Source organism: Kwoniella dendrophila, chromosome 3 (assembly GCF_036810415.1).
Source record: "Kwoniella dendrophila CBS 6074 chromosome 3, complete sequence".
Classification (NCBI taxonomy): Eukaryota; Fungi; Basidiomycota; class Tremellomycetes; order Tremellales; family Cryptococcaceae; genus Kwoniella; species Kwoniella dendrophila.
This window is the reverse complement of record NC_089478.1, coordinates 537,134-549,206: the sequence shown is the minus strand read 5'-3', so window position 1 is coordinate 549,206 and position 12,073 is coordinate 537,134. Positions and strand designations below refer to the sequence as shown.

The window sequence follows — 12,073 nt, the reverse complement described above, 5'->3', positions numbered from 1 at the left end:
AAGTGAGTGGTTTACTGCAGATGAAATCCAGATTGCTCAATACATTGCTTAAGCTACACATATCGTTGAGCTACTTACCATACAACGATATCAAGCTGGTGATCGATGCACTATTATGCACTATCTTAACATCTGATGCCCGTCTCCGTTAAATTGCTTGCTTTTAATAACAAAATGTTCCCCGCGTCATACTGAAGCGGCCAGGCACCACGCTAATTAATCGGATCAAAGATCAAGCAAGGATGTAGAAAACCTTACTTTCTATTCCGGATTCCAGCTGCCGGATGCAAATTCAACCTTGGGTTAACGACTAATGATGAACACATGCATGAAACGTAAAATAACTAATATTCAACATGTTTTAAACCTCTTACGATTCTACTTTGTCTACAATGAACATATTATGCTTTATTCTATACTTTCGTTACTATCTCCAGGTATATGTATAGAAGGTCTCTCAACTTCTCCAGGGGTTTGACTAGAGCTATTGATTTTAGCAGTGAAGTTTGGTTCGCCTTGACTCGCTTGCCATGAGCTCTTCAATTTGGTTAATTCACCTACCAAACCCCATATAGTTTCATCTACTTCTCTAAGTACTCTTAATCTCTCGTCTATACTTGCGATAGTTCCATCTTCTGTACTGATGGTACTCAACGGAGGTTGACTGAGGAATAGCTCTGATGAGGATGTCAATCTAGGACGAACGGTGGGTAAGGTTTCCCAATCGTCCAAATTCTGAACTACCGGTTCTTCCACTGAAACTTCCCTTTCTTTACCTTTGCCTTTGCCTTTACCTACTATACTTTCTAAGACTTGTTTACTTGTTGATCCTGAACCTATTGGATTTATGCCAAACCGTTTCATAGCAGCTTCGGCGACTCTTCTCTTTACGTCTGCTTCGCTTTCATTCAATTCCTCCGTTTCATCATCTGCATCTGCATCTTCGGCTTGTTCGTTTTTATCTTGCTCTTTCTCTACAGGACGGGGTGCACCAGTAGAAGAAAATACAACAGGCGGATTCGATGAAAATGGTGTAGTGTGTCCGGAAAGCTGAGGTGTGACTGGTACAGAAAGATGTGACTGTCTTCGAGATATCGTAGGTGGTGGAGGATTCGATGATTGTGCAGAGTTTGAAGGAGATGGACGTATCTGAGGTTGAGTGAAAGAAGTTGTACTTGGTCCAGCTAGTGGGTGAGCTGGTTGAGGACGTGGAGCTGCTCCAAGGGGTGCAGGGAAGAATCGACCTGGAACTACAGGACCTCCCCATATACCTCTTTGTAGCTTTTGTTCTATACTATCTTCCCGCCTTGCCGCATTTTCCAAGCTTGGTGCTTGCGAAGGTCCAGCATGAGGTGTACCTGCCGTTGTGGCATTAGGTACAGGGTTATCCCAGCCCATCCGAGGTAATTGGAAGTACTCGTTATATGCTTGTTGAATGTTATTTCCATTCTGCTGTTGAGGTGGTTGAGGTACAGCACCAGGTTGGGCTGGTGGGGGATTAGCTCCCGTAGCTGCATTTCTTTGCGCTGCTGCGCGTCCGGGAGCAGGTGCAGGTGTTCGTAAGACGTCTCTTCGGCTATAAAAGATTCGATGAGTTGGCTCTCGTTCATGTGGAGAGTTTCAAAGCTTACCAAGTCGGACAACTTTGTTGTCTTTCCAGCCAACTCCTCAAACAATGGAAATGGAATATATGTCCACAAGCCAATTTCTTAGGCGTTTCATTTGGTCCACCAGCGTCTCCGCCGGTAGATTCAGCTGCTGCACGAGGTATCATTTCTTCTCGACAGATTATACAAGTCCTATCTCCACCTCTTTCCATCTCCTCTTCAGTAGCATCTGGATACATGGCATCCATATCTCGTGTAGCCCTTCGATATCTAACGAGATCACCACAACGTGAGATGAATGATCGTAATGTCATATAGACGTCTCGTAGGATATGTAGCGGTAGACCATAATGGAGGAGGATTACGAGGAAGAAACACAGATAGGTGAGAAGTTTCATGAAATCTATAATTTTCATTATCAGTTTCACGTAACAATTTAAACACCAGTAAAATCAGAACGAGTCCTGCGAGATGAAGATACAACTCACCAACAGTCAAATCAACGTAAAACAACCACATAGATTTTTCCTCCCAGGGAGGAGCATCTGATCTACCTCTAGCTCTTCTAAGGTCAATTAATCCAACAGTGTACCTAGCAGCTGTACCTATTACAGAAGCATTTAGGATAGTGAATTCCGAAGCGAAAAGAACCATTGCTGATACGCCCTCTGTTAAGATAGTTTCTAAAGAATACGATACTAAGACAAAATCGAATATGGCTAATAAGAGGATTATTGAGGTAATTCGAATATGATATAATTTTGGTGGTCCAGGAGGAGGAATTTGATCCATCTAATATAATAAAAAAGTAAATTCAATACATTATTCAGCTATGACCGGGTTTACAACAAAGCTAATAAAGATTATGTACAAGAACTCACGTAATCTACTCTATCCGCCGTAATCCAGTGAAAGCATTTTAAGAATAGTAAAACGCCGTACATCAAAGCGAAAGGAGCAGAAAAATCATCTCTGTCGTCCAAAAATGAGCAGTCAGTTATATACATCTAATTTACTTCTTGGCCGAAGTCGTAGACATACCTAAAGATCGTCAAGGCTAATAGCGATTCAGTCAAGAAAATCCAGAGACGTTCGAATAAATGCTACAGGTTGAAAGTACATCAATCAGGATAGCTCCCTAACCAAATCAAGAATGAAGTAATTCTGGCATCTACCTGAGAATGAAGATATGACTTACTTCATATTCTATAGCTCTTAATTGGCCGAAAAATATCTTCTTCAATCCTATTCCAAATAATATCGTATTGAATAATGCAAAGTTCGCTAAAACCTATATCGTCGCATTAGTAGAACACTTCGTCAGCAATCAAGGGGATACAGCACACTGATAGCTTCTCCTTCCTATACTTTTTTCCCACTAACTACAAAGCGGTACCAGATCTATCTAGAAAACTCACCATTAAAGCACCGCTACTTCTACCCAAAGCGACAGCAGCAGCATAAAAGTTGGCTCTTGTATTCAATGCCGAGTAAACAACTCCTGTCGCTAAAAGAGAGGACGTAAGTCCGTATATAGCTAATCGAGGAACCATTTTAACACGAGTCTTGTAAAGGTATTCGAAGCGTAAAGGAAAGACTGGTATTTGGCGAAATAAGGGATGTTGGCTTTGTCTTCCAATTATTGATGATCCAGCTTCACTATATGGTCATTTCCGATCAGCTCTTACTTGATAACTGTATAAGATGATTCCGATAAATATATCTCTTCTTCCTCGTTTATAGGTTTACACGAGGGTAGGAAGAAAGGAGGTCTGTCATGAAGTCTTTTGTTATTGCCATAAGATATCATGACATATCATCGTTGCTGAACATTTGCCGTCCATATTTACGTGTGACGTGTGACGTGTTCTGGAATCAGTATCGGCGATCTCCGCTTAACGATTAGGTTTAACAGTTCAAGCTAAGCGTAAAGCAGCAATGCATCTTCTCCTGTACTCATACATAAAATTGCATAGCTTGATATCGTTACAAACGAGGGCACGGAAAGTACCAAAGAGAATATAGATCAAAGTATTATAGTTGAGTAATTTGTTCCAGCAGAATATGCGAAAGAGTGCATAGATTCAAATGTCCATATTACCATTTCGCTTCCCTTATTCCCATTTCAAAGTCCAGCCTTGATTTAAATCACCTCCTACATTGGTTATAGTGACTTTACCGACTTTTTCATCATACTTGACTTGACTAGTATCGATAGTTTTTCCATTCAGAGAAGCTACTGAAGGTTTGTTCCATACGCCAACGATGACTATTCTTTTCAATTTGTTGTCTATGTTATAATTACCGTTGGGAGTTGAGGTTAAACAGTTTTCTGAGGCAACAAATGTTAAACACGTTAATTCGTTGACTAAAACATATTTTACAAACAATGTTGTCAGCTGCTAGATACATGATGACTTTCAGAGAAGGCGTAGATATAGGATAGCTTACCTGGATAAGTTTCTCCATCGTCAATCTTAGCATCACCTTCTGCGTAACCTTTACCATCCAAAACTACCTGGATACTATAACCACCATCTCGAGTTTCTTTAACTGTGTATTCAGGTTGATCATATAATAATAACACAGAACCACTTCTGACATGTACACCAATTTCACCTAACGGTAATGAGATACTAATATTATCTTTCTTGGAATTATCGACTTTTGTGTGAGTCCACCAGTCTACCCAGAATACTCCGTTTGCATTAGGGAAAATACCATATACACTGGATTCATTGGGTTGAAGAACGGGTGTTACCAATATCGAGGGTCCAATCAGGAATTGTGAATCGATAGTAAGGTATGATGGATTTTGAAACTCATGGAAAAGTGGGATGACCGGTGGTCTGCAAAAACAATGATCAGTGTCAATACTGCTTTCCCCCCAAGAGATCAACTTACTCTCCGTATCCAGCAGCTTTGGCGAATAAGGTTTGCCAATAAGGTAACAAAGCATATCTGGCATTGATAGCCTTGATACTTGCATTTCTTACAGAGTCCCAATTATAAGGTTCTTGGGAAAGTGCTAGTCTGAGATGCGTATCCCATTAGCTATTGTTTCTCTTTCTGGGGCTACATGCGTAATCAAACTTACTTGGTGTTATGGTTCTGTTATCGGTAAAACTCTGTCAGCTAAACCATCTGACATAACGAAACAGGCACTATCGATAAGCTCACTCTGTAGAAGGGGAAGAAAGCGCTCAATTGCATCCATCGATTACAAAGCTCTTCGTCCGTATTCCCATTCTTCAGGAGGAGTTAGCTTTTGTTTCGTCACAATGATATATCAACTACAGTACTCACGAAACCGCAGCTGAAAAAAAATGACATAATAAGCAGAGTACGCAACATATTTAACGATGAACTCACGTATCAGGTCCAACCATAGGCTGAGCGATAATGTTGGATTAGTAATCCACATACGAGACTCTTAGTGGAAAAGAACTTACGATACCAAACAAGTTGAACTGCAAAACCCCCTGAATAGATCTCTTCATATAAGCACTATGGAACGATTAAATCAGCAATACACTTGTATTCGATGCCACGATATCTTACAAGGTAGAGTAGTTATCTCCAAGCCAGTGAGCCGTTTTACGACCCTGGAACGGAATATCATTGTCAGTTAATATTTTTGTATGATTTCAGAGACGAGCTTACAATACCAGCAAAGGTGGATCTAGCCACCATGAAAGGCCTTTTACCAGGTTTCAGATCCAGGAGAGTGTCATGCATATGTATCTCTTCCATCGTTCCCCATAGACTATTTATATCTTGATCAATGATTATCGCTACACAGTATAGTAAGGGGGTATGACTTACTTGTGTACATTGTATTCTTGTAAACCTCCATAATGAGTAGCATTGGGACTTACGGTCTTGGCGGATAATCTTCCAGCTTGATTCCGGATTGGATAAGGTGGTTCATCGACATATGGAATGTCAGGATTATTAGCTGGTAAATCTGGTGGAGATGACGAATCTCTCGCTTCAAATGCGATTTCAGTGGCGAAAGATCTTCGAAGTGCAGTGTTTTTAGGAGCAGTACCATTTTGTCCGTAAGTCAATTGACCATCAACAGTCTATAGTTGCGATTAGTCCAAGATCAATCTCAATAAGGAGAAACAAAAGAAACCTACCACGTTACCACTAGGTCCGGAAACATTGGGGAAATAACCCTCGGGATAATCTGTCGGAGGTGCTTGAGGAGTATAATTCGCTAGACGACATCCACAGTCAGTGACCACATAGGACAATACTCGAAACTCACGAGGTACGACTGAGGTGTCCTCAATAGGAATAGTGGAGTTTGTCGCCGAACCGTCGACAAAAGAAGAGGGTTCGTTCATCTATATCATGGATTAGCTACTTAGTAACAAATTGATAGTAATTTCGTTCTTACATCAAGCCAGATACCTGTATATTGACATTAAATTAGCGAACACTACCAAAGATATGTATCTCGTTGAAGCTCGACTTACCGTCGAAATCCACCACTTGACTGAGGTTATAAAATGCTTCGGTCCATACTTGTTGCATTTTTGGGTTGAACCAGTCTGTTCATGAAACATCAGTAACATCATCACTTGTTAGGAGATATGGGAAAGGCGAGTAACATACCAGGGAAAACGGTGAATCCTGGATATCAATATATATCAGCTAGTATGCTCATATAGTAAGTCAAGCTGACATACCTGGCCAGACTGCTCCAACGTATTCCGTTCCATCAGGGTTTTTCATCCATACATCGAGCTCATGTCCACGAGAATAGACATCAAACTGGTCTCTACGTTAGCTTCCTATTTCAAAGTGTAGGGCACAGCAAGTGCCGGACACATACCACGTCGGAGTCATTATACAGATATCCTGATATACGTTTAGTCAGCTACCATCAAGTGTGCGCTGGACGTAGATCAAACTCACCAATTGCAGCGTCAATGATTGGGATCTACCATTCTGTCAGCTTCTGCTTAATATATCTAGATTATCATGACTCACATAGTGTTGATTCATCGAATGAAGTTCGTCTACAAATGCTCTATAATCATCAGGAGCGTAATTCTGATCGAATTGGAATTCTCGATACGCTCTCATCCCTATCGGTGATGGAGAATATCAGCTGTCTCAACTCATCCAGATCCAGTGCTTGGTGCAGCTGGTTACTTACAATCGATATCATTCCATTGTCTGTTGGCAAGCATAGATCTCTAATTAGCGAATAAAGCGAAGTAACATTGTGCAAAGAAGACTTACACTTCAAGAGGAATACCAGCTTCTCTCATTCTAGTAACTGTAGATCTAGTATCCACTACAGATGTATAGCCCCATCGACAAAGGTGGAAACCGAATGACCATTCTGGCATCACTTGAGGTAAACCGACTGCTTGAGCGTATTGAGCTGCTACATCGTTAGGTGAAGGTCCAGAGAAGAAGTCTTAAACGACGATAAGCAAAACCTGTGTCAGCCCTTTTAATAAGGGGGAATATTGTATTTTTGCAGAATTGCTTACAGAAATCGAAAGTTCCCCCAATAGCTCTGTATTCGATTACACCATCTCGAAGGATCACGTCCATACCATTTGAACTAATCAACGGATTATCAGTACTGATGTATTTTTTTATTAGGAAAGAGTTGCTCAGTCAAGCTCACTTCAGTAAGAATACACCATGTGACATTAACTTATTTCTCTTTTCGTCCCATCTAACTTCCATATACATAGGATGTACACCGTCTAAATAGACAAATCAGCTATGACCTTTCTCACAGGCAAGAACGATAAGGTAGCTTACACATATTTTCATCTACTGGATCACCTACATCTCTAGCCCAGAAAGTCTGTACAGTGGCTGATGAGTTTCTGATATATCCTGTAGATGCCTTTCGTCAACGAATATCAGCTACCATCAATACTGTTTAATAGCTGAAGATTCATAGACTCACTATAACTTCACCTAACCCGAAGATATTCGCATCTTTAGGTAGAGCTGACGATAATTGTAAATATTGATCTTCAAATATCAAAGGATGTGAAGGTAATACAGTATAATTACTATAATTACCTTGAATTTGGGTTGATTCTTTGTATGTCGGGATATTATTTTGTCTAGTATCGAATAAAACTGCATTATCCTCTTTTCTAGTTATCCAAAATTCAAATGGATCTTGATTATATTCAAATTTTAAATTACTTTTATCTTTGTTACATGATGAAGAACCGCCAGGTCTAGGTAGAACGTATTGAGGAACTTGATATTGTTTCAAATCATTATCATACATATGTACATGTAATCTTGATTCGGTTTCATATTCTACTGAAACAGTTAATGATTTTATATCTGTACCATAAGCTGAACATTTATTGATCAACGTAAGATAGATTAATAGTCCACCTGAATCACTTGTTTGGGTATTATCAACGTTATAACCTATATCACGAGATATCGCGTCAGCTTGTTACTGTCTGCCCGCCCTGCATCATTGTTGAGCTGAATTACAGATAATGATCGAAAAGACTGACCTTGACATTTAGTTATGTCACCTGAGAAAGCAGCTTGTTGACTTAGAACGGGCGTTGTACCAGGTTCTAGTTGACCAATGTCTCTAGCATGTAAGATATATTCTGATACTGGTATAGCAAGCGATACCAAGGGTAAAGCTAATGAAGTGAAAATCGCTGATAATCTCATCTTGCTGAAGCCATGAATAGTCGGCGATGTCAGCGAAGTGAATAGAAATGTAAAGGAGAGAAGTAAGCAAGTGGAAATTAGTCAGTACATTTGACATGTGTATTTACTGATCATTTGAATCCCATCATTTGTCAATAATCCCCCACGAGGTACATCTGACCTGTTTTGACCTCCCCTAAGAGGAACGTGAATACGAACAAGTTTACATGTGTTATCATTTCGCTAGTTTAGGAATCGAATGATTAGCTCTGAGAACACACATGGTAGTTGTGTAAAATACAATCAACCAGTTATTCATCTATAGTAGATTCACAGGATGACGATCCCTCCTTTCACAACGCTACTAGTCTAATTTCGAATATAGCTTGAGCGAAAATTACGGGATTGTTCAAACGCCTCTTTGGATTGGTCATTTTTAGTTGTTTTAAAAGGTTTATCAGATGATCCCGTCATGAAAGAGTGAGTGTTCAGCCGGCGGAGTGTAGTACGATGATTACGGGAACATGAGTAAATAGTAGAATCATATGAGAGAAGGTATAGAAGGTATGAGTTTGATCATCTGACCATCGCTGAAGGAACCAAGCTAGTACCTGGTTGACTAAAAAGTATTTTGATGGACAACCTCCACCGGAATTACATTTCACATTGGTGACGACATTACGTGGCAATTCTGGGTTAAAATCCCATCCAGCCATTATCATTTTACGTATGTTTATTAGCATCATCGGTGACCTCCACTTGTCACGAGCAGATGGATTTCAACTTTTTTTGAATGCCTGTCGAACTTATGAAAACAAAATATTTTTACTGATTTAACGTATATCTTTTAAAGATAAAACTGCATAGTCAACTTAATTTTCGCTCAGTTAGTACTACTCTGAGGCTGAGTCAAAATTTAGACAAAAATGGCTAAAACATCTAAAGCATTTAAAAAATTCGCTTCATCTGGTAAATTAAAAGATCAAATAGCTAATAGAAGATCAAAGCAGCAATCAAAAAGAAAACAAGATGATAGAAAACAACAAAGACAAAAACAACGTGGTAATGCTGTAGAATCTGATCTTGAGGAAGAAGCTGAAGAAGAAGATGATGATGATGAAGATGATGAAAGAGAATCTAAAAAAGTTGGTAATTCAAATTTAGGTGGTAAATCTGGTGGAGTAGCTAAAACAGTTGAAGAATTATTTGGTAAAGGTGGATTAGATACTGAAGTTGCAGATGATTCAGATTTAGAAGAATTAAATTCTGATGATGAAGATGAAGAGGAAGAGGAAGAAGAAGGAGATGATGAAGAAGAAGATCTATTAGATGAAGAAGCAATGAAAAAAGCAATGAAAGATTTACAAAAGAATGATCCTGAATTCTTTAAATATTTAAAAGAAAATGATGAAGATTTATTAGATTTTGGTAAAGGTCAAGTAAAAGTAAAATCATCAAAGGGTAAAGGTAAAGGTAAACAAGATGAAGATGAAGAAATGGCTAGTGATGACGATGAACAGGAGGAAGAGGAAGATGAAGATGAAGATGAAGATGATATGGAAGATGAAGACGAAGAGGAAAGAAAGAAAATTAGTGTAAATGGTAAAATGTTGAGAGGTTGGCAAGAGGGTATGCTCAAAGTGAGTATATGTCTACTTGAGAAACAAATATAGCCTTGTATCCGCGATGGCTGACTTACAATTTATCATTTCACATAAAGCAACACTCTATTCGATCATTGAGAAAAACTTTATTGGCGTTCCGTGCAGCAGCACATATGAATGAAGATGATGGAGATCAAGGAAGTGGTTTAGATACTAAATATTCTATTGATAGTGCTCAAGGTGGGTTTAGCCGGTAGAGCCCTGGACGATATAGGATGATAAGCTAATTTCTGTTGATATCAATTTAGTATTTAACAAGCTTGTTGTTACTGCCTTAAAATATACACCTGTAGTAGTAGCTCACCATTTCCCATATAAAACATTAGCAAATGGTAGAATGTGAGTTTTGATTGATATACTTGTTGTTATTGTGTTTCTGTATAACACAGAATACTAAATCCGTATAAACTTTTTTTTAGTAAATTACAACAACCTAAAACACCTAATCAATCATTAAATCGACTTATCTTATCTCACTTTTCAACTTTATTACATTTAATCAAATCATTACCTTCAACACCATCATCTTTATCATCAGGATCAAATCAAGATGAAGATGCAGGATCTTTATTGTTAGTTGCGGTAAATGAATCAACGAAATTATTACCTTGGATAATGGGTGCAAGAAAACATTTAAGAGCATATTTAAAAGTTTTATTAGAATTATGGGGTACAGCAAGTGATCAAGTTAGAATTGCATCGTTTTTATCAATAAGAAAATTATTCGTTATTGGTGATGATGCTGTAAAAGATTTATGTTTAAGAGTGAGTTGAGGTCGTGATTAAAGTAGTTTTCGAATATATTGTGATTGATGGTAGCTGATGTATGTGAAATACTTGTAGAACATCTATCGATCCTTGCTCCCACCATTAAGAAATACAACACCACATACATTACCTTCAATCAACTTGATGAAAAATACTGCATCAGAGTTATACCAATTATCACCGAATTTATCATATCAACATGCATTTGGATTTATTAGAATGTTAGCTGTACATCTAAGAAATGTAGTTAGATCATCAACAACAGGTGGAAGTAATAAATCTACAGTTCAAGGTCAAAAAGGTCAAGGTGGTGGTGATCATCAACAAGCATTTAAATCAGTTTATAATTGGCAATTTATACATTGTATTGATTTTTGGTCACAAGTTTTAAGTGGTTCAGCATCTTTACAAAATTTAAAAGATAATTCAGGTTTAGAATCACCATTAAAACCTTTAATTTTCCCTTTAACACAAATTAGTCTAGGTGTAATTAGATTATTACCTTCATCAAGATATTTTCCATTAAGATTTCATATAATAAATTCATTATTACGTATAATGTCAAAAACTGGAGTATATATACCATTATCACCTTTTTTATTAGAAATTTTAAATTCAAATGAATTTAAAAAATCAAATCCAAAAAAAGTTACATTAAAACCATTAGATTTTGAATATATAATAAGATCACCTTCAACATATCCAAAAACTAAAATCTATCAAGAAAATTTAGGTGAAGAATTGATTTTTTTATTAGGTGAATATCATTCAATATTATCATTAAATATTTCTTTCCCAGAATTAATTTTACCTATAATAATTACATTAAAAAGAAATATTAAAAAAAATCAAGCTGGTTCACCAAAAATTGTTTCACAATTAAAAAATTTAATTGATAAATTTGAATTAACAAAACAATTTATTGAAAAACAAAGAAGAAATGTTAATTTCGCTCCTCAAGATAGATCTGAATTAGATAGATTCCTTGAAAATAGTAAAATTGAAGATACACCATTAGGTAATTATATGAGATTACAAAAGAAAATTAGAGATAAGAAAAGATTAGAAATTGAAAAATCTTTTAAAGAAAAACAAGGTTTAGGTAATGATGATGATGAGGATAGTGATTAGTTAGTATAGTTCTGAGATCATAGCGGTAATCTTTGTACTTTTGGATTTATTCAGTTGAATCTCGTTCGTTTTGATAGACGTAGCCCGGATATCCTTTTATGCATGACATGATTTTTTGCCCTCATTAGCTAGCTATATTCCCTGTGATAATTCTTAAAGTGTAATTTGTTTCGATAATATCCGTTATATCCTATATTGGGTTATAGCTCAATTTCGCAATGAAATAAAAGAGTC

The 12,073-nt window shown here is 37.5% G+C and overlaps 3 protein-coding genes across 3 annotated transcripts; 1 reads left to right on the top strand and 2 right to left on the bottom strand.

The window, feature by feature from the left end:
* Positions 1–408: 408 nt before the first annotated feature.
* Positions 409–3,160, bottom strand: L201_002520 (uncharacterized protein; the record flags this gene model as incomplete). The annotated part of the gene is made up of 7 exons (XM_066218296.1): positions 409–1,576; positions 1,632–2,010; positions 2,096–2,399; positions 2,489–2,579; positions 2,649–2,710; positions 2,806–2,898; positions 3,026–3,160. 7 exons carry the CDS (start codon positions 3,158–3,160, stop codon positions 409–411), a joined length of 2,232 nt encoding a protein of 743 aa, XP_066074393.1.
* Positions 3,161–3,721: 561 nt separating this feature from the next.
* L201_002519 (uncharacterized protein) lies at positions 3,722–8,297 on the bottom strand (the record flags this gene model as incomplete). The annotated part of the gene is made up of 27 exons (XM_066218295.1): positions 3,722–3,975; positions 4,059–4,456; positions 4,512–4,640; positions 4,705–4,718; positions 4,788–4,856; positions 4,914–4,923; positions 4,980–4,999; positions 5,060–5,114; positions 5,169–5,212; positions 5,271–5,373; positions 5,433–5,692; positions 5,750–5,829; positions 5,881–5,959; positions 6,013–6,026; positions 6,092–6,166; positions 6,231–6,248; positions 6,305–6,389; positions 6,451–6,476; positions 6,534–6,558; positions 6,609–6,706; positions 6,778–6,797; positions 6,864–7,044; positions 7,121–7,194; positions 7,261–7,342; positions 7,401–7,488; positions 7,552–8,036; positions 8,129–8,297. The coding sequence occupies 27 exons, from the start codon at positions 8,295–8,297 to the stop codon at positions 3,722–3,724; spliced, it is 2,955 nt and encodes a 984-aa protein (XP_066074392.1).
* Positions 8,298–9,202: 905 nt separating this feature from the next.
* L201_002518 (uncharacterized protein) lies at positions 9,203–11,839 on the top strand (the record flags this gene model as incomplete). The annotated part of the gene is made up of 6 exons (XM_066218294.1): positions 9,203–9,916; positions 9,997–10,120; positions 10,189–10,279; positions 10,360–10,705; positions 10,784–10,973; positions 11,016–11,839. The coding sequence occupies 6 exons, from the start codon at positions 9,203–9,205 to the stop codon at positions 11,837–11,839; spliced, it is 2,289 nt and encodes a 762-aa protein (XP_066074391.1).
* Positions 11,840–12,073: the final 234 nt, after the last annotated feature.